Raw genomic sequence first — 22,318 nt, 5'->3', positions numbered from 1 at the left:
TTTGATATTAAAATATATGCAAAAGAATAGTTGATCATACATAAAGCAAGAAGGTGCCAGTATCAAAATTTACAAATGCGAAACCATCAAAAAAATGAAAAGGCAACCTACTGAATGGGAGAAAATACTTGCAAATCATGTAACAGATAAGGGACTATCTTACACAACTCAATAGCAAAAACAATCCAATTTAAAAATTGGGCAGAAAATCTGAATAGACATTTTCCCAAAGAAGACATACAGATGGCCAACAGGCATATGAAAAGATGCTCAACATCATTAACCATCAGGGAAATGCAAATCAAAACTACAATGAGATATCATCTCACACCTATTATCAAAAAGAGAGAAAATAACAAGTATTGGCAAGGATATGAATAAAAGGAACCCTTGCACATTGTTGGAGAGAATGTAAATTGGTGCAGCCACAATGGAAAACAGTATGGGCGTTCCTCAAAATATTAAAAATAGAATTGCCAGGGGTACCTGGGTGGCTTAGTCGGTTAAGTGTCTGACTTTGGCACAGGTCATGATCTCATGGCTCGTAGGTTCAAGCTCCACTGACAGCTCAGAGCCTGGAGCCTGCTTCAGATACTGTCTCCCTCTCTTCCTGCCCCTCCCCTGCTCGCACTATGTCTCTGTCTCTCTGTGTCTCTCTCTCAAAATATAAATATTAAAAAATAATAAAAAATATAAATAGAACTACCATATAATCTAGCAAGTCCACTTCTGGATATTAATCCAAAGAAAATGAAAATATTAATTTGAAAAGATGGAGACAACCTAAGTATTCATTGATGAATTTATATAGAAATTATGATACATATATATGTGTATTTACACAATGGAATATTATTCACCCATAGAAAAGAATGGAATCTTGCCGTTTGCAACAGTATGGTTGGATCTTGAGGGCTTTTATGCTAAGTGAATAAGTCAGACAGAGAAAGACAAATACCATATGATCTCTGCATGGAACCTAAAACAAAAACAAAACCAAGCTCACAAATAGAGAACAGATTGGTGGTTGCTAGAGGGTGGGGGTGGGGGTGGGAGAAATGGGTGAACTGTTTCCTTATTTGTTTTACTTTAAATAAATTGACTTAAACATTTTTATGGGGTGCCTGAGTAGCTCAGTTGGTTAAGCATCTGACTTTGGCTCAGGTCATGATCTTGTGGTTCTTGAGTTTGAGCCCCACATCAAGCTCTCTGCTATCAGCACAGAGCCTGCCTGGAATCCTCTGTCACCCTCTCTCTCTCTGCCCCTCTCCCACGCATGCTCACCTACGTGCGTGCTCTCTCAAAAATAAAGAAACATTAAAATATATATATATTGGGGCACCTGGGTGGCTCAGTCGGTTGAGCACCAACTTTGGCTCAGGTCATGATCTCACAGCTGGTGAGTTCCAGCCCCACGTCCGGCTCTGTGCTGACAGCTCGGAGCCCGAGGCCTGCTTCAGATTCTGTGTCTTCCTCTCTCTGCCCCTAACCCACTTGCATTCTGTCTCTGTCTCTCTCCAAAATAAACATTAAAAAAAAATTTAAATATATATATATATTAAAAACTTTAAAACATTTTTTCTTTAATTTACAAACGGGTGGCAGAGACTTGAAAGAGATTCCAGAGACCAGAGAGTAGCACTCTTGAGAATGCTGCGTCATCACCACCTGTGATAACAGAGTATGCTAGCATATGGAAAAACAGCAGTATTAGCAACTGTGAGAAACTAAATGTGGAGAAATACTAAGAATGTCTTAATTTATTTTGTATTTTTATGTATGCACGGAGTAATATACAACACAAATATTTTAAAGAAACTAAAATTTCTTTCAACAATTGCAAAATAGAAATTCTAAATGATAAAGTATTGTGTGACCATTTAACATTTTATATTTTTTTCTTGTGCTACACAAAATAATGGTGCATTATACTTCGAGGTATCTTACTTTCCATGAAATAGATTCATCCAATAGAATTGCCAGAGGGAGAGAATAGTGTAGGGAAAGGCAATATGTGAAGCCCTAAGAGTTGAGAATGTTCTAGATATGATGCAATACATAAATCTTCTGATTCAGGACACAAAACTCCCTGGACAGCATAAATAAAACTAAATCCACATCAAGATATGTAGTAGAAAAATATTCTACAGACCAAGATAAGATAGCAAACACAACTAAAGAGAAATGCTATAAGCAAAGCAAAAGAAACATGACAAAATGGGGGAGAATATATGAAATGGGGAAATGATTAATATATAAAGCGGTCCCTGTAATCAATAGGAAAAAGAACTTATTTTTTAAAATATTTATTTATTTTTGAAAGAGAGAGAGAAAACAAGCAGGGGAGGGGAGGGAGGGAGAGGGAGAGGCAGAATCTGCAACAGCTCCAGGCACAGGCTCTGAGCGCTGAGCACGCGAGCCCAGGTAGGGTTCAAACCCACAAACTCTGACATTAGGACCTGAGCTAAAGTCAGACGCTTAACCCACTGAGCCACCCAGGTGCCCCAGGAAAAAGAGTTTAATAGAAAAGATATAAACATACAATGGTCAAGAAATATATATGAAAGATGTCCACTCTATAACAAATTTTTAATTTGGAAATTGGAATTTTCACAAAAATGAGCATAGACTTCAAAAACAAGATTGCTAATATCCACTGTTAGGAAAATATGGAGAAATGAGCATGCTCACAGTCTTGGTTGGAAGGTAAACTGCAGTCTTTCAGTGGTCAATTTAGTAACATTTATCAAAACTTTAATGTGTATGCTACTTCAAGGAGTCGATCTCATAAAAATCAGCTAAATGCTCAAAGGTGTTTGTAATTACAAAAAATTGGTAAATTAGGTTACATGCATAGGATATTATGCCATCTTTTTAAGAAATGCTGATATAAAGATGTTCGTGGCATAAAATTAAATCTATCTTACCAAGTACATTGCAGAAGTTTCCTGTATGAATCCACTTTTGTTTTTTAAAAATGTGTATTTGTAGAGAAAAAAAAAAGCTTAGAAAAGCTGTATACAGTAAATGACACGAGCTTGGTGTGCGTGTGTACGGGGCGGGGGGAGCGAGATGATTTTGTAGTCATAACTGTATACCTCTTTACTGACTTTTAGGAGCACATCACCTCGATAATAGCAAAAATAAAATGCACATTTAAAACAACTGTAATTCCTCAGGCTGCAAGGCGCCCTTTACTCCTGGTAGGCTGGATTTGCGTCTTGCTTTCACTTTCGCGGCTAAATTCTTTCTACTCCTGAAGCGGGAGGTCGAGGAGGCAACATAAAACTAACTCAAAGCCCACCCCCCACCCCCGAATTGGGCCTGGCCTTCACAGAGGCCTACACTAGCCAAGCGTCCGAGTTCCCAGAACAGAGCAAAAAACGCCAGTGGTTCTAGAGGAGGTGGAGGAGCCGCGCTCCTGCCCCGACCCCGCACCCAATCCTCCAATGGGTGTTCGGGGAGGGCGGGCTACCTGCAGACTTGGGGCACTATTGGCCCTGGAGTCTCTCCGCCCGGGCAGTGGGCGGAGCAGCGTGGTGACGTGTCCATACGGGCGCCGAGGCGGAGAGCGCGCGCTCGCAGACGCGGCTGTATTAAACGGTTGCTGGCGCAGCAGGCTGGTTGTTATCTTCCTGGGTCTCGGGCTTTCGCTTGTGCGTTTGCAGGCTCGCTCTTACCCTGTGACGCCCAAGCAGGCTACAACTTCCTCCTTATTTTCGCCTGTAGCCGCGTCGTTGCGACTCTGCCACCATGTTCGAGGCGCGCCTGGTCCAGGGCTCCATCCTGAAGAAGGTGTTGGAGGCACTTAAGGATCTCATCAACGAGGCCTGCTGGGACATAAGCTCGAGCGGCGTAAACCTGCAGAGCATGGACTCCTCCCATGTCTCCCTGGTGCAGCTCACCCTGCGTTCCGAGGGCTTCGACACATACCGCTGCGATCGCAACTTGGCCATGGGTGTGAACCTCACCAGGTGAGCCCTGGGGTTGCCGAGAGCCGGGCTCTGGTGCACCCCCATCTCCTGCTCTTGGCGGGAGCGCCTGCGTGAGTCGGACCTTCATTGGCCCACATGGACCATCTGCGCCATCTCATTGGCCTGCGACACCGAGGGGCGGGATCTAGCAGAGCGCGCGGTTCGGAAAGCCCGCGCTGGCAGCAGCGCGAACCGGCTCTTTCCGCGCCAAAGTCACAAAGCGGGTGGTGGCGGGAAAATGACGGCTTCTCTGCGGTGGCAGGAAGAGACTTGCACAGTTCTTTGGCCATTTGGTCCTGGCGGCCTTGGATGAGAAATCTATGGCTTGATTGACTTAGAGCGTGCCCTAGTTCTGTCACTCTACCTAGGGACAATCGGTTGGTTCCGGTCTTTTATTCTTACAAAGTTTCAGTGAGCACCCTAAGTTTCTGGACTTAAAATTTCTCCAGGGCAGTGGCTTGCAACTTTTTGGTCGCTACCTGTCTAGTACATAACCATGTTTAAATCTTAAGGCTTATGAGAAATACCCGGACTACATACAGTGTGTTTTAATGGGTATGTTAGATTTTTAATGATCGTAACGACCCAATAATTTGCTTCACCTACCAAAAGGATTTGCAGTTCATGAAATACTGCTCTTTTGTTTATATCCAGAATTGAAATTGCTACTGGTAGGGTGTGTGCTTGTTAAAGTATAAATACTGCCAAATTGCACTCCAAAATGGCTGGACGGCCTAATGGGTATAAATGGCAACTCCTTGTTTTAATTGCGTCAGAAATTAACGATCTTGAGAACGTGGTGTCAGTTTTAAATCCTGTGTCTTCTGTGCTCTAGCATGTCCAAAATACTAAAATGTGCTGGCAATGAAGACATCATTACACTAAGGGCGGAAGATAATGCAGACACCCTGGCACTTGTATTCGAAGCTCCAAGTAAGTCATACTCTTCTACAAAGTTAGAGGAAACTTAAATGCAGTGTTAAGTATTTCTCAAAGTTGTGAGAAATTTAAGGTAATGTTTGTAAAACTTTACATCACTGCTATAAACTTACATGCTTTTCTTCAATCTGCTTTCTTTCGGTAGACCAAGAAAAGGTTTCAGACTATGAAATGAAGTTAATGGATTTAGATGTTGAACAACTTGGAATTCCAGTGAGTATGAAATTTTCTGAGTGAACTGTACACAAGTCATGATAGTTATATATGTTAATACAATTTAAAGCCCAGTTCCCAACAACTATATGTCTGCTGATACATGTTCCAAAGTGGGGTTTTTAGTACTTAGTCATTTGTAATTTCATTAAACTACAGTACTCTAAAATGGATCATTTCATTCCCGCTAAATGAATATTTGCATTAACCTCCGTGCTTTTTTTTTTTTTTTTTAAGTTTATTTAATTTGAGAGAGAGAAAATGGGGGCGCGGGACAGAGAGAGAAGGAAAGAACCCCATGAGCCAAAGTGGGACAGTTAACCAGCTGAGCCACCCAAGCACCTGTCCCCCCTTTTTTAAAGACTTTTTAAAAAATATTTTATTTTTTTTTTGAGAGAGAAAGCAGGGGAGGGGCTGGGTTGGGTAGAGGAACCGAAGTGGGCTCTGTGCTGACTGGCTGACCGCAGTGAGCTTGATGTGGGGCTCAAGCTCAGGAACCATAAGATTATCACCTGAGCTGAAGTCAGACGGTTACCAACTGGGTGATCCAGGTGCCCCTGCACCACCCCCCTATTTTAAAGAGTATACTTTAAGGCTATACTAACAAATTCATTAAGGTTAGGTTTATCAAAATCAAAAGAGAGAAGAGATGTTGGGATGTTTAAAATGCTTAATATTTTTTGTCTTGTTTTGGAAAGTAGTTGGGCCTGCTTACAACATCCATCATTGTTTATATGTCATGGGCTAATGCCCTCTTGATTTAGCCTTGGAGGGTGATTAGGGGAGGCTCTTTTCCCTGGATAGCGCATTTATTATTACAGATCTAAACTCTAATTTTAGTTTTCTTATGATTATTCTTACTATATACTTGTTTTATATCTGCATTTATTTTTTTGAGTGTTAGAGTGTTAAGAAATCACACAATGAGTGATATTTCAAAGTAATCAGGAAATCTTAAATTCTGAGTTCTTGTCTACATGCTGAGTCTTCAGAAAGTGAGGATGCCAAATCTTTAATTTCCAGCAACTGACCTTTAAGTTTGTTTGTTTGTTTTTTTAATAGGAACAAGAGTATAGCTGTGTAGTAAAGATGCCTTCTGGTGAATTTGCACGTATATGCCGAGATCTCAGTCATATTGGCGATGCTGTTGTAATTTCCTGTGCAAAAGATGGAGTGAAGTTTTCTGCAAGTGGAGAACTAGGAAATGGAAATATTAAGTTGTCACAAACAAGTAATGTCGATAAAGAGGAGGAAGCTGTAAGTTTTTAAGTAAACAAAATACTTTGAAGAGAATTATAACCCTGCTTAACATTAGTCGGTTTGGGCTGCTATAGCAAATACATTGACAATGGCTTATAAACAACTGAAATTGATTTCTCACAGTTCTGGAGGCTGGGAAACTGGCAGATTCAGTGTCTGGTGAGGACCTGCTTCTTGGTTCACGGAAGGGTCAGAGGAGCTGGCCTCTTATATAAGGGTACTAGCACAAAGCACCTCCTAAAGGCCCCACCTCCAAGTTCCAACACATTGGTGATTTGGTTTTAACATGAATGAGGAGGGGGGGCACACAAACATTCAGTCTATAACAAGGTAATTGTAAATCAACAGAAGTATCTACTTGGAGGTAAAAATTTACCTTTTAGGAGCTCTTTATGTGATCTTTATATTAACTTTCTGCATGGAAGGCCCAATAGGGGGCCTAGAGAACTCCCCCCATTTAGCAATAACACTCTAATTACTAAATATCCTTAAATTAAGGTTTTCCTATAAATTGGGTGCTTTTTTAAGATCCTTAGAGTATTTATAAACTAATATTTTGTAATTTACTAAAAAAAACTTGCTAGCCTTTGAACCAAAGCATCAGTTAACTCTGTAAATGAAAGGACCATCGAAGGTTCTAGAAATCTCCGTAGGATTATTAGGATTAAATATGGTAACGTATTCAAAGTGGTTAACACCGTGTCTGACAATGTAAGTTTATAGTAACTATTAGATATTATTTTCTAGTCCCTTGCATGAGTAGTCAACCTTCAGTTTAAATGAAGGTAAAACTCAAGTTTAAATGAAGACTTAAAACTATTACTAACAAAAGTCCAGGGGCTAATTCTGAATTAATAACTCCCCTGCCAATCTGGATTTTTTTTGTTTTAATCTCAAACATTAGTTCTTCTATAAATATTTTTTATATCTGAAGCATAAACATTTTATGACATTCTTTGATATTAAGGAATTTTTCAGTGTTTCCTATTTCCTTGATTATTTCAGGGTGTGTGTGTGTGTGTGTGTGTGTGTGTGTGTGTTTGTTTTGAGAGTGCAAGCATGCCAGAAAGTGTGTGGTGTGGGGGAAGGGCGGGGGGGGGTGGAATCCCAAGCAGGATCCATCCATGTTCAGTACATCAGCTCTATCTCTTGAACTGTGAGATCAAGCTGAAATCAAGAGTCGACCACTTAACCAATTGAGCCATCCAGGTGCCCCTAGAAGTTTGTTTGAATCAAGATTTTAATAGGCTGTACACATTATAGTTTGGTTGATGGGCCCTCAAATTTATTTTAATCTGTCGGTTCTCCATTCAGTCTCTGTGCACCCCCCCCCCCCATTACAATTTGTTGAAGCAAGTCCTTTGTCATTGAGTTTCCCCAAACTCTGGATTTTGCCCATTGTATCCCTTATGTCAATTAATATGCTCCTCTAACCTGTATTTCCTATAAACTGGTAGATCCAGCTCTAGAGGCTTGATATTCAGTGTTTGGGAGTAAGAATACTTTATAGATGGTGGTGTGCCTCCCTCTAGTAGTGTTTAGAATCCTTGTCATTAGGGTTGTAATGTATTAACACATTCCATTCTTCATTTATTAGAAATATTCCCATGAAGAGCAGCTTTCTCTTAACACATAATTGGATTACCTGAGGTACAGTTAATATGAGAAAGGCAGACTAAATACTTGATTCTTTTGCTTTATTTATCAGTCTTCAAAATTAGTTTCATACCACTCTCCAAAGTAACCAATAAAAGGTTTGGTTTTGGGGGCACCTGGGTGGCTCAGTCGGTTGAGCATCTGACTTTGGCTCAGGTCATGATCTCTTGGGTTGTGAGTTCAAGCCCCAAGTCGGGCTCTGTGCTGACAGCTTAGAGCCTGGAGCCTGCTTCTGATTCTGTCTCCCTCTCTCTCTGCCCCTCCCCTGCTCATTCTCACTCTCTCTCTCAAAAATAAATAAACATTAAAAAAAAAAAAGTTTTGGGGGTGCCTGGGTGGCTCAGTTGGTTGGGCATCGGACTTTGGCTCAGGTCATGATCTCACTGTCCGCGGGTTCGAGCCCTGCATCGGGCTCTGTGCTGACAGCTCAGAGCCTGGAGCTTGTTTCAGATTCTGTGTCTCCCTCTTTTTCTGACCCTCCCCTGTTCATGCTTTCTCTCTCTCTGTCTCAAAAATAAATAAACGTTAAAAAAAAATTTTTTTTTAAAGTTTTGGTTTTGGTTTGTTTTTAAATGTATATTCTAAACATGCGTGCAATTTTTCTTGATGTTTTTCAATAGGATTAATCTTTTGTTTTCTCTTAGGTTACCATAGAGATGAATGAGCCTGTTCAGCTAACTTTTGCTCTGAGATACCTGAACTTCTTTACAAAAGCCACTCCACTCTCTCCTACAGTAACACTCAGTATGTCTGCAGATGTACCCCTTGGTAAGATAAGTTTTTTTGTAGGTAAAACAAGGTACCTTGTTTTGTAGGTAGTATATGTAGTCCTTCCCAATAATTAACTATGTTCCTGTCTTCTTTCAGTTGTAGAGTATAAAATTGCAGATATGGGACATTTAAAGTACTATTTGGCTCCCAAGATCGAGGATGAAGAAGGATCTTAGGCATTCTTAAAATCCAAGAAAATAAAATTAAGCTCTTCGAGAACTGCTTCTGAGATGCCAGCATGTACTTAAGTCTCTTCTGTCACCAAATCTGTACCTCTCAGTACATATGTAGATATTTTATGTAAATAACCTATTTTTTCCTCCATTCTTTACAATTTGTTTAAAGAATAAAGTCCAAAGTCAAATCTGGTCTTGTTAACCTAGAAATATCTCTGCCTTAACCTAGAAATACCCATGATTTTCATAACAAAAGGGTTTTGACTATAAATGCAGTTTTAATTTTTTCAATTTAAATAAACGTTATTTGAATTTCAAACATCACAAGACAGTGCCTTCATTTGGACCATGACTGTTGCAGGTATCCTAGGGAATTCACTTCAAGCTACTGTTTTCTAGAAATGTGTTTATTTTTTCAGTCCAGGGGAGCCTGATAAATAATACATTGATACAGCAATAAAAGTATTCCAAGTACAGTAGCTGACAAGATATTTGGGGGGAGAGGATTTATTTGTCAAAATTACTTTGGTATTCTTCTACCTTTAACTCAAGAAATGAACAGAAGTATAGACCAAATCCTATATATTTAGTTATTTTGCCAATTTTGTTAGCAAAACTAACACTTTAAGAAGCTTTATGAACCCAAAGCCGTGTGTGCTTTAGAAGACTAGCAGTGCTATAGGGCAGTGTTTCTTTAGCCTATGGAGCCTTTTGAAAGAATCTTGAAAGATTTAGTAGATATGAGTTAAGGCCCAAGGAGTGTGTTTGTGCAAAAATATTTTTTCTAGTATAAGTAGCCTTTTTGGGGACTTAATCCCAGCACTTGCCAAACAGACTGTTGAAATGTACCTACTAATGGTGCCACAAGGCCACAAACTGGCATTCTACATATTGAGAACTGTTTCACTAAAGTCCTTTTTCCCGGCGTATTTTGGGCTTGGCGGTTTAAATGACTGATATCTTTGGTGTAATACCTGGAAGAACTCACAGTCCAGTAGGTTACTGTTCATTACCTTCTGTGTGCCTGGGGGGTGGGGAAGAAGACGGAAAAGGGGCCTGATGGGAGTTGGGAGTGATGTAACTAACTTATCTAGAATGTGGTGATGATTCCAAGCCTATGCACTTGTCAAACTCCTCCAATTGTACTTTATTGTATGTAAATTATACTTTAATAAATCTGACCTTTGAAAAGCTTCATGTGCTGCAAAATGTCCCTTGTCGGCGGGCTTCTTACCTGGGCAAGACCTGATAGGCGAGGAGAGGGAAACTGAAGCACAAGAATGTGGGGGCACTCGAGTAGTGTTGGGGTACTGACTAGACTAGCAAGACCGCTACGCGCCCTGAAGGAAGACCCGCAGCCCTGGGCAGTGGATAGGAGACCAAACAGTTCCGGTTATCCGGTGCCTCACCGGCTCGGCTTTCGTCTGCCGGGGGCGCCACCACCACCGCCCGAGGGATCACGGAAAGAAACACGTAGCCTGCTTACCCGGGTCTGACTGTGACCCAGGCGGCCGGTCACCCTAGGCACCCGCACAACCCTGTGGAGGTGGCCAGCAGCAAGCCCAGGCCGCAGCGACTGCCGCTAACCCACAGAGAGGTACTTGCCGCCGGAGAGTTCCGCCTGCAGCACACCCCCACCAGCGTAAAGCTAACGCGGGACGTTCCCGAGCTTGGGATGAGAAGGCGTCGCTCTCGGTGACGCCACTTCCGGCGCGCAGCCTCTCGTCGCGCCACTTCCGCCGCCGAGCTGGACGGGAGGGGCGGGTGGCCGTTGGGTGAGGCGTGCCATGAGGCCTCGGGCGCCTCCGCTGCCAACCGTGAGCGAGCTGTCGGCGCGCGGGCGGCCTGGCGCGACGCTCCGGTAAGGCGTGCGTGCGGCGGGACGGGAGCAGAAAGCGCCCCCCCTCAGGCGCTCGGTGGGGCCGAGACTGCGCTCCCCGCCGAAACCTAGCTTCGCGCCCTGGGTGTGCAGCGTTCGCCCGCCGCGGCCACGGCCGGCCTCTTTCCAGAAACCGGTTTTGTGTGTTCACCGTCTAAATTCGCGTCGGCTTTTAGTTCTCCTCCCGCCTAGGTCTGGAGACGGGCAGGAAGGTAGCGTGTGTGGATGTGCGTAGTGCCAGGCACTGCGCAAAGGGCTTTGCTGGTGCTTTTCAAGTCTCGCAGCCTTCGGATGCTGACGGAGGTTGGGGGTCTCGGTGCAGCCCGTTAAAAAGAGCCTGTTGGGAACTTGAACTGGTACTTTGAAAGCCTCGGGTTACGTTTTTCCTTCCTCTTACCCTTTGCATCAGTGAGCATTCGTGTCCCTCTTCCTCGCTTCCTGCTCTCTTTTATGTTTCGATGCAGGTGTATGAATAGGTATTGGCAGAGTACGTAAACTTTTTTCAAGAAGACAATACAAATCAGAGGTGATTAAATGCCCTCAACCCCCACCCCCAAACCCGTAGTTTGGACTTTAAATTTCATAGAATTAAGTTTAGGTTATCGTGTAATCGGGATCGCAACACTTGAAACTTTGTGAGCTCATTTTAGAAAAGCATATAAATTAGCATACTTGTATCAGTACTTGATTTCTGCACTGGTATGTAATTGTTAAAAAGTGACATTTGCAGTTAGCGCCACCAATTCCATCATAATGCTGGTTGTTTTAGGTTGACTGTGGACCTCTTAAAACAGATCATCAATATTTGGGATTAAGTATATAGAAAGCACTCAGAATAGTACTTGGCACCTAACCAACACTGGGTAATTATTAATTGATATTATTATAATGATGATGGTTATTTGCAAAGTGTCATGCCAGAGGAATGCAAAGTCTTTATGGTTTCTGGGGGTTTTTTGTTGTTGTTGCCCTTATTGTGAAATACTTCGCTTTCTCTTTTTACAGATACATTTCCCCTTTAGAAATAGCTTCACAGTCAAAATAGATTTACTTGTTTTATTCATATAAATTTGATTTTATGGAGGAAAAGTGCACAAATTACAGACGTTTTCCAATTAAAGTGTCATTGTTTTTAATCTTATCTGCTATCTCTTAAACTAGTGACAAAATAGTCATTTCATTACTGAAGTTGGTTTTGAATATTTTGGAAAAAACAAGTTTTTGTTTGTTTCAGGGAGCTAGAGAAGTAATTTGGAAAATGAAATCACTACTTTTAGTGCTAGGGGTGGGGCAGAAAGACAGGCAAATCAGAAGGCACTGGTACAGTGCTGATAACCAGAACCCATAGTGCTGATAGCCACATTTACAAGAAGCTCTACAGATCTTTGCATTAAAAGAATAATATCCAGGGCTCCTGGGTGGCCCATTGGGTTAAACGTGGACTTCAGCTCAGGTCATGATCTCATGGTTTGTAAGTTAAGCCCCAAAGTCGGCTCTGTGCGGACAATGCGGAGCCTGCTTGGGAGTCTCTCTCTCTCTCCCTCTCTCTCTCTGCCCCTCCCTCACTTGTACATGCACTGTCTCCCCCTTCTCAAAATAAATAAACTTAAAAAAAAAAAAGAATGATACCCATCAGGGGGAATCAACAAAATGCTAATGTGAGTGTATTCCATATTCCACATTCCACCCTCTCTCCCTTCCTGGCAAATAGGAGTATCCCTAGAATATATGCTCCTCTTGCTTTTTCCTGAAGCAGGGACAGGGCCAGGCAGTACAATAGCAGAATGACTGAAAATGTGGACTTTGGTGTCAGATTTAGATTTAAGTCACCACTCTTCCACCTACTCTCTGTGAATTTGGAAAAATTAGGAGTCAGGGGGACATTGGTGACAAGGTAAACATGAGGTCTGCTTCTTGGTAAATGTCTTGGCTCTCATTCCACCAGGACAAACCAAAGTAGATGCATAATGAGAATGTTTTCACTTTGTCAAAGGAATATCAGATTTTAAGTGCAGCGGAGCAGAAATTGCCAGTTGCTTTGTGTGACATCACAGCCCCAAATGCCAGTATATCCAGTATACGTAACACAGTGTTGTCATTTGCAGACAATAACAGTTTTCTTTGTTTTCAGACTGTAGCTGTGTCAGTGTGTTATGATGCCGTCTCGTACCAACCTGGCTACTGGAATCCCCAGTAGTAAAGTGAAATACTCAAGGCTCTCCAGCACAGACGATGGCTACATTGACCTTCAGGTAAATGCAGAAGGGAGCTGATCAGACCAGCTGGCTCTGTTTCTGTTGAGTTAGCAGGAAGGCCTTGCAGGTGGAGGTTTTGCTAAGCCCTTGGGGATTAGAAGGAGCAGCAAGAAAGAAACTAAGCCCTGAGATCCTTTCAGCCATAGTTTGCAGAAGGAAGGACCTTAGTAGAGCAGTTTCAAACCAATATAAATATTGTTCATTTCTAAGAATTTTTAGTTGTGACACATGACACCAGAGCCCAGTACTTGCAAATTTTATCTAGTGTATCTGGAAAATACTCAGATTATGTTTTGTTAAGTAGAATTTTTCTAAGGACTATGTCATTGGTTCATTTACACTTTAGTCAAAGCCAGTTCATCTTTTAAGGGAGAAACTCACTGCTAAAGCCAGCAGATTGTGGGAATCTTCCTTCTTTCCTGATGTCATGAGATCCAATTTATTAAAGGTATTTTTTGTGGCAAACAGTAAGTAAAACAGAATATTTATTAAGTTTGTATCCTACCCTGATCGTTGTTTATAAAATACTTAATGGTGTAACATCTTCTTTTGTCCACTTCCCCTCAGAATACCTTAGGTGGGACCAGGGCCAAGGAGGAAGTAGCAGGAACCCATCCCTTTAAATATAAAAAAATCAATTATTCTTGGCATTCTTTGGACCCACACTTGAAGGAGAGAGATTTTGTTTTGTTTTGTTTTGTTTTGTTTTGTTTTAAAGTATACATCTGGGAAGCTTCCAGCCAGTTAGGTCAGATGAAGCACACCTTAGAAAGCTTTTCTCTGATCTTAACTTTGAATCAAACTTATTAAATACAAGTCAGGTTACTTCATGGGGCAGGCAAGTAATGCTTGAGAAAAAGCTATTTTTAAAACCTTTTGACTATATGCTGACTTAACTTTGAATGCCAGACATTACTTTTTTTTTTTTTTTTTTTTTTTTTTACTTCTCCAGAGCATGATGTTCACTCTCCAATCCCTGTAGATTAGTACAGCCTTCCATGTGCCAGGCATCTAATAAACCTATGTCTAATCAGTGAATGACCATGAAGTGTCTTTTGTTTTTGTAAGAAAATATTTTCTTATGGTACAGTGAATGGTATGTGGAATGAGATTAGAAGTAGAAAGAGTAACATTTTGCCGGGATTCCTTTGAGTGACTGTTAGAGCAATAACACCTCCTGCTTGTCCCTTTCCTTTCTGTCCCAGAGCTGTACTGAGTAGTAGGACTTCCTTCAAGGCACACAAAGCATCCAGATTGGTTCTTATTATCTTCCCTGTTTTACAGTGTCTGAGTCCTGGTGTTTTCATAATGCTCTGCCTTTTTTTGTTTCTCTTCCAGTTTAAGAAGAGCCCTCCTAAGATCCCATATAAGGCCATTGCACTTGCTACGGTGCTGTTTTTGATTGGCGCTTTTCTCATTATCATAGGCTCCCTCCTGTTGGCAGGCTATATCAGCAAAGGGGTAAGCAGAAGCATTTGTGGGAATGTGCCGTAAAATCTTTAAAGTGTGAGTCTGGGCTCTGTTTTATATTCTTATCTAGTACAGCAGATTCCAGCGGTAAGAAGAAAACTATTTTCTTCTAGATTTTGTTCTCTGACCACAAAACACGTGTATCTTTGTTTTGAGCAACAACAAGCTTGTCCCACGGTTTCTATGAGGTGGGTGGGAGCAGGTAGGCAAATTTTCCCTCTGAGATGTTGGGCAGTTTTCCGACTGTCATAATTTGGGACAGCAAAGCCAAGCCTGGCATTGAGGACTCCTGATGGATAAAGGCTGTAACTGGAGTAGAATGTGTTATTATAATTTTGCATGCCAGGGTTTGGGGAGAAGCAGTGAGGCTTGTATAGGTCTGGGGCCACTGACCAAGCCAGGACTTGCGACTCATGAGTCTTATCCTTCCTACACTGGGTTTGGTTGGAGTTCCTGTTACGATTCAGTATTTTATCTTCAAAACCTAAAGTGATATTTGGTGTTTCTATCTCTCAGGCTACATACAAACACTAATACAGAGTGTCCAGGTTGTTCTGAAGTAATAGTGATCATAAGTTATGTCTACTTTTTTTTTTAAGAATTTATTTATTTACTTTGAGAGAGCGTGTGTGTGAGTAGGGGAGGGGCAGAGAGCGAGGGAGAGAGAGAATTCCAAGCAGGCTCCGCACTGTCAATACTGAGCCTGTATTGACAGAGCCCGATGCACGGCTTGAACTCACAAACCCCTGATCTGAGCTGAAACCAAGAGCCAGGTGCTCCGGGTTGTCTGTTCTTCATTTTTTTTTTTTTAACGTTTATTTATTTTTGAGACAGAGAGAGACAGAGCATGAATTGGGGAGGGGCAGAGAGAGAGGGAGACACAGAATAGGAAGCAGGCTCCAGGCTCTGAGCCATGAGCCCAGAGCCTGATGCGGGTCTCGAACTCACGGATCGCGAGATCGTGACCTGAGCTGAAGTCAGACGCTTAACCGACTGAGCCACCCAGGCGCCCCTATGTCTGTTCTTCAACACGCACCAGGCCAGGGGATGATGGTCCTATTACTCTGCAGAGGGAACATAGTCAAGAGCTGAAACTGTGGGCATTAGAGAAATGAGGAATAGCATGTTGCAATAAAGTGGCTGCATGTGGCTTTTTTTTTTTTTTTTTTTTTTTTGGAGACAGCAAGGGGGAGGGGCAGAAGGAGACAGAATCATAAGCAGGCTCCACACTCATACTCAGCACAGAGCCCGATTCAGGGCTTGATCCCATGATCCTGGGATCATGACCTGAGCCCCTGCATGTGGCTTTTAAAAAATGTATCTGGAGTGCCTGGGTGGCTCAGTTGGTTAAGCAGCTGACTCTTGATTTCACCTCAGGTCATGGTCTCATGATTTGTGAGATCAAGCCCCAGTCAGGCTCTACAATGAGCATGGAGCCTGCTTAAGATTCATTCTCTCTCTCTCTCTCTCTCTCTCTCTCTCTCTCTCTCTCTCTCTCTCTCTGTCCTTCTCTGTCTCTCCCTCTCTCCCTCCTCTCCCTCTCTCCCTCCTTCTCTCTCTCCCTCTCCCCCCGTCTCTGCCCTTCTCCCTTCCTTGTGTGCTCTCTCTCTCTCTAAAATTAAAGAAAAATGTATCTGATCTGCTTTTGGTTCTTAATCTATTTAAAATTATTAAATGGCCGCCAGATGCTTACTTGCTGCAATCTGCGTTTGAACACTTCACTTCAAGACTGTGCCTTCAGTTAACTTTCATTGCAACATGCAGTATCAGTTTAATTATAAAATTTGAGATTGCAGGTGAGATCCACATGCAGCAAATATCATTTTACCTTGGATAATTTGTTTGCCTTGTGTGGTTTTTCAAAAGACTGCTTTGTAAGTAAGGGTAAAAATGGGTTTGGTTTCTTTTTCAAGTTTATTCATTTATTTCGAGAGAGGGAGAGCAAGAGAGAAAGTGGGGAAGGAGCGGATAGAGAGGAAAAGAGAGAGGATCGCAAGCAGGCTCCACACTGTGCACAGAGCCCAACCTGGGGCTCGATCTCGTGAATCATGAGATCATGACCTAAGCTGAAATCAAGAGTTGAAGTCTTAACTGACTGAGCCAACCAGGCACCCCACATTTTGCTGGTATTCCTGAGTGTGCATCTTCAGTATACATCTGTAACAGTTTTTACATAAATCCAAGGGCGCTATCTTATTATCTTTGACCTTGTTCTTCTTCATATTTTTGTTAGCTTTTGGGGTTTGTGTACACAGATTCGTGTTTAGTTTTGTTTGAGGAAGACTATTTTGTAAGGAGGTGCTGTGTATTTACTATGGCAGATTGGTTCTGAAACTTCAGTGTTAATCAGAATCAACTGGCAGACTTGTTAACACATGGATTCCTTGGTTCCACTCCCAGAGATTCCAGTTCTGTAGGTAGGTTGTCAGAATCTGCATTTCTAACAAGTTCCCAGTATTGCTGGTATTGCATCGACCTCATTTTGAGAACCATTGCGTTGCATTAGGAAGCACATAATGGTTATCCTGATTTTCAGTTGCTGTTAAGATAAATTGTTGTGTTTGAATGTCTTCAGCCTAATTCATTTATTATAAACTTCTCCATCACCCTTTATACTAATGAATCCAGTTCGGTCATTTTCTGCATTTATCAGCTGAAATTCTGCTATAAAGAACTTTTCAAATCTATCTGATTACCCCAGAATATAATATGTGTAGTGAAGGTAGGAAGAATGTTTATTCCTCTTTCACAACTTTTATAAAAACATACCTTGCAAGGTCAATAGGTGATCAAATGGTTAGAATCATTATAAACTCATGTTTTTTACATATTTGTCTCAGTCCTAGTCCCTATTCTTTTTAATATCTAAACTGTCCCGTATTTTGCCAGTAGGACCTCTGTGTGTTACTCTTGTGTCTTTTAAACCTGACCCACATAGTCTTTAATAGCTTTTTTGCTTTCTGGCACAGCAGGTTATCCTAGGCCCATCTGTACATTGCCTGTCCCCCAACTAATAAACAACCAGTTCTCTGAGGAGCCCTGGTTTCTTTATAGGAGGTAGATTTAGAGAGGTCACAAATTGGTCATTAATGGTACTCATGCTTTGGTTTTCATAGTTTCTGGGCCTTTTCAGTGACAGAATTAGGAAATAGATTTTTAAAAAAAATTTTTCAATGTTTATTTATTCTTTTTAATTATTATTATTTTTTTTAACATTCATTTATTTTTGAGACAGAGAGAGCATGAACAGGGAGGGTCAGAGAAAGAGGGAGACACAGAATCTGAAACAGGCTCCAGGCTCTGAGCTGTAAGCACAGAGCCCAATGTGGGGCTTGAACCCACGAACCATGAGATCATGACCTGAGCCGAATTCGGATGTTTAACCGACTGAGCCACCCAGTCGCCCCAATGTTTATTTTTGAGAGAGAGGCAGAATGCAAATGGGGCAGGGGCAGAGAGAGAGGGAGACACAGAATCTGAGGCAGGCTCCATACTCTGAGGTATCAGCACTGAGCCCAGTGTGGCTCAAACTCTCAAACTCAGGTCATGACCTGAGCTGAAATCAGATGCTTAATCGACCGAGCCACCCAGGCACCGTGATACCTTTTTTTTTCGTGTTTATTTGTATTTGAGAGAGAGAGAGAGCGAGCCTGAGTACACATGGGAGAGGGGCAGAAGAGAGGGAGACTGAGGATCCCAAGCAGGCTCCACGCTGACAGCAGAGCCCGGCATAGGGCTTGAACTCAGGAACTGCGAGTTCCTGAGCCACAGTCAGACGCTTGACTGACTGAGCCACCCAGGCGCCCCAGGAAATAGATACTTTTTAGACGACAATTTCAAGTAAAAAATTTAAGATTAGAGTTGAACTCAATTTCTTTGATTTTTATATGTATGCCTGTCCTGATGATCGCGATATCTTGCCTTCCTTAGCTTAGTGTATGTTACACATATAATAGCTTTAAAATAAGTGTGAATGTTAATGCTAAGTAAAAAAAAGGCTGAATGCGATGTAAGTTTTCTTTGTAATTCTTTTAATCCTTAGGATATGTCCTTTTAGGGATGTACAGTCAATATCCTGCAAAAGATAAAAGAAGCAGGAAAAACAAGAAAACAAAAGTAGCACCAAGTATATCAATTGTGTTGTGTTGATGTTCACATAGTCCCATCTTTGGCCTGAGAGAGCCCCTTCAACTTCTCTTTTCTTGTTTTGTTTTGTTTTTTTCCTTCCTGGGTTTTAAGCTTGTTGAGTCATTGTGTGCAGCTGAGGCTGCTTACCTTACATGTATTACCTCCTCTCGTTTTTCTGTAACCATGGGAGGTAAATACTCCTGTTGCTGTTTTTGAATGAAGCAACCGAAATTATACAGAGTAGCTAACCTATCAGTGTACATTGTGTAAGTAGCCCTGTTTAAATGAGATTTTTAGATTGGGTTTAAATCTTTAGATGAGGGAAAGCCTACAAATAATGGGAAAAATCACAAAAGAAAAAGAGGATAGGTTTAACTGTATAAACGTTTAAAACTATACATAAAGACAAGACACAGAGCAGTTTTATAAAGGTGGATTCATTCAGTACACTTACATGTTGGGTGCAGCTGGGAATACAGGGATGAACAAAGTCCTTGCCTTCAGGGAACTCCCCAAATATTTGAAGCCCTGCTGATAAAGAGACTAAACATCATTCCTTCCTCTTTGACCTGGGAATTGTGCTCATGGGAATATACACTAAAGAAATACTCTGAAAAATGCAGATGAAGTTTATTGTGGTATTCTGTGCAGTCGGCCGTGTGTGTGTGTGTGTGTGTGTGTGAGAGAGAGAGAGAGAGAGAGAGAGGTGTGGTTGAGTAAAATTGCGGTGTATCCATTACAGTGGAATGATAGACACCATTAGTTGACATATAATGTATCAGCTTCAGGTGTACGACATGATTCAATATATGTATAGATTGGGAGATAATCATCACCACACATAGTTACAGGTTTTTTTTTGTGATAAGAACTTTTAAGATCTGTGTCAGCAACTTTCTAACATAAAACACAGTATTGTTAATTGTGATCACATGCTCTACATTGCATCTCCAGAACTTACTTATTTTGTAACTGGAAGTTTGTAACTTCTGACTGTTTTCACCGTTTTGCATATCTCCCAATGAAGAGCTTTTCATAATATTTTGGCAATTGCTTGTGAAAATAGGGCACAGGGTATGGTGTGTTTACAACTAAAAACTAGAATGGAGAACTAGAAATAAGTTCTTTCTTTATAATATTTAGTGCTTTGCAGTTTTTCTACATTTTATAATAAGGAGGAAAAGAGATGTAAACCTGTTCCCTTTGGTATATTTGGGTATTCTACCCAAAGGAAATATCCTGAAGAGTAAAATACTGATATGTGGATTGAACCCATGGCTTTATTTAAAATTTACGATTTGTGTGGTGCTAATGTGTTTGCCTCCTTCTGCCACCAGGGGGCAGACCGGGCCGTTCCCGTCCTGATCATTGGCATCCTGGTGTTCCTGCCAGGATTTTACCACCTGCGCATCGCCTACTATGCATCCAAAGGCTACCGGGGTTACTCCTACGATGACATTCCAGATTTTGATGACTAGCACCTGCCCTCAACCCTGAGGAGAAGAGTCACAGATGGGACTGAGACCAGCTTTAAGATACTGAGCAGAAACTGTGGTTAAGGGCTAAAGAATTCTGCAAGTTGCAGACGTTCAACAAAAGAATGGCCAGATTTTATGGGTCCATCCTCAGGATGTCAACTGAGCTTACAGTTACCAATTAACTAATTAGGGCATGCTCTGTTTTTCGTCTCCTGGCCCTAGCAAAAGCTGACAAGTTTGCCCACACGAATATGTATCTTGGAAGGGTGGCAGTGTTCGTGGTGTGGGAAAGCAGGAGGTTATTCTGTAGTGGGAAGAGTTACTGCTACCATCCTTTTTAGAAGAATTTCCTTTTAAGAATTCAGTGTCTCAGACTTCCTGTTACTAGTAATTTATTTTGAAAACATTGAAGTATCTTATCCCTACACTCATCTCTAACTTTGTGTTCTAGTGGAAGATCTTGGCAAAATCAAGTGTCAGCGTGGGTGCAGTTTTACTTGGTTTCTTATTAGCAGCAGCCAGGACTTTTTAAAATCTCAGATCAAGTTTCCAAAAGGTAGACACTTGCTCTGTTCATCCATCCTTAGCTCTGATTTGGCCTACCAGTAAGCTGGCCAGCATATCATTTGGGTCATTCTGTTCTTTGTAGATCAAGGTGTTCTGTATACCATGCCTTTAAGGACTGAACTTTTGGCTGTTTCCTAAGGAAGAGGTACAGATAAGTGGTTATCATTTAGAGATTATAAGCCTGTTGTTAGCACCTTATATTATGATATCATTCTGCTGAAGATCCCAAGACTCGACCTGGATCCCTAGAGGACTATAGACTGCCTTAGTTTGATTCTGTTTCCTAGCTTGCAAAAAGTGACATAATCAAAAGAAATTAAAATGCCAATATCTAAATCCTAGACTTAAAACATGTTACTTTTAAGTGTATTTCAGAAAACATTTAAAAAAAATTGTTTTTAATGTTTATTTCCTGAGAAAGAGACAGTGAGTGCAACCAGGGGAGGGGCAGAGAGAAAGGGAGACCCAGAATCCAAAGCAGGCTCCAGGCTCTGAGCTGTCAGCACAGAGCCTGACGCAGGGCTCAGACCCACCAGCCTTGAGATCATGACCTGAGCTGAAGTCTGACACCCAACTGACGGAGCCACCCAGGCACCCCTTACTTCAGAAAACAGTTTAATGATTGTATGTCCCCCTTCTTTCTTTCTTTCTTTCTTTCCTTCTTTCTTTCTTTCTTTCTTTCTTTCTTTCTTTCTTTCTTTCTTTCTTTCTTTCTTTCTTTCTTTCTTTCACGTGTAAAATTTAGTGATTCATCACTTATATATAACAACCAGTGCTCATCCCAGCAAGTACCCTCCTTAATGGCCATCACCCATTTAGCCCATCCCCCCAACTACCTCCCCTCCAGCAACCCTCAGTTCTCTATATTTAAGAGTCTCTTACGGTTTGCCTCCCTGTCTTTATCTTATTTTCCCCTTCCCCCATCTTCATCTGTTTTTTTTCTTAAATCCTACATGAGTGAAATCATCTGATATTTGCCTTTCTCTGACTGATTTTGCTTAGCATAATACCCTTTAGTTCAGTGATTATATATTTTTGATCCCAGTACCCAGGGCCATCTTCATTTTTAGATAACTGGCATTGTGGGTCGGACTGCTGCTCAGTTGTCCTTTTACCATAAGCTTATGAACGTGGGTGACTAGCAGCCTGGAAGTGCCATCAACAGATTTGGAGGGCTGTGGGTGGAACAGGTCTATTGGGGAAGATGAATTCAGTTTGGGATGTGTTCAATTTTACATGTGTACTTTCCATCCACATGGAACTGTTGAATATGCAATTGCAAAGCATGGATCTGGAGTTCAGGAGGGAGACTAGGCCAGAGACAGAAAGTGGGTAGTCACTGTTGGAACAGTATCTAAAAGCTAGGTGATACTATCCACAGAGCAAAGTGCACATGGGGAAGGAAAAAAAAAAAAAAAAAACCTAGGGCACAGAAAACGGACAAAGCAGGGGTGGCCTGAAGCAGCCTCCAAAGTTAGATGCATTTGGTAATAGGAGAGGAGGCTGGGGAGCCCAGTACTCTAATTGAAGTTCCTGGGCCTTGACACTGGAG

General features: G+C 41.6%; 2 protein-coding genes across 3 annotated transcripts; both read left to right on the top strand.

Annotated features, from left to right (window-relative positions):
* The first annotated feature begins 3,536 nt into the window (after nt 1-3,536).
* On the top strand, nt 3,537-10,184 carry PCNA (proliferating cell nuclear antigen). The gene is made up of 6 exons (XM_043602838.1): nt 3,537-3,974; nt 4,810-4,907; nt 5,059-5,126; nt 6,189-6,383; nt 8,687-8,810; nt 8,910-10,184. The coding sequence occupies exons 1-6, from the start codon at nt 3,754-3,756 to the stop codon at nt 8,987-8,989; spliced, it is 786 nt and encodes a 261-aa protein (XP_043458773.1). The 5' UTR covers nt 3,537-3,753; the 3' UTR covers nt 8,990-10,184.
* Nucleotides 10,185-12,999: 2,815 nt separating this feature from the next.
* Nucleotides 13,000-21,107, top strand: TMEM230 (transmembrane protein 230). Of its 2 annotated transcripts, XM_043602843.1 has the most exons (4): nt 13,004-13,120; nt 13,493-13,571; nt 14,462-14,584; nt 20,059-21,107. In XM_043602843.1, the coding sequence occupies exons 1-4, from the start codon at nt 13,101-13,103 to the stop codon at nt 20,197-20,199; spliced, it is 363 nt and encodes a 120-aa protein (XP_043458778.1). In that variant the 5' UTR covers nt 13,004-13,100; the 3' UTR covers nt 20,200-21,107. The 2 variants fall into 2 exon arrangements, with proteins under 2 accessions (XP_043458777.1, XP_043458778.1); XM_043602842.1 differs by lacking the exon at nt 13,493-13,571 and having other exon boundaries at nt 13,000-13,120.
* The last annotated feature ends 1,211 nt before the right edge of the window (nt 21,108-22,318 follow it).

Source organism: Prionailurus bengalensis, chromosome A3 (genome assembly GCF_016509475.1).
Source record: "Prionailurus bengalensis isolate Pbe53 chromosome A3, Fcat_Pben_1.1_paternal_pri, whole genome shotgun sequence".
NCBI lineage: Eukaryota > Metazoa > Chordata > Mammalia > Carnivora > Felidae > Prionailurus > Prionailurus bengalensis.
The sequence above is the reverse complement of the archived record's forward strand: the minus strand, read 5'-3'. Positions and strand labels throughout refer to the sequence as shown.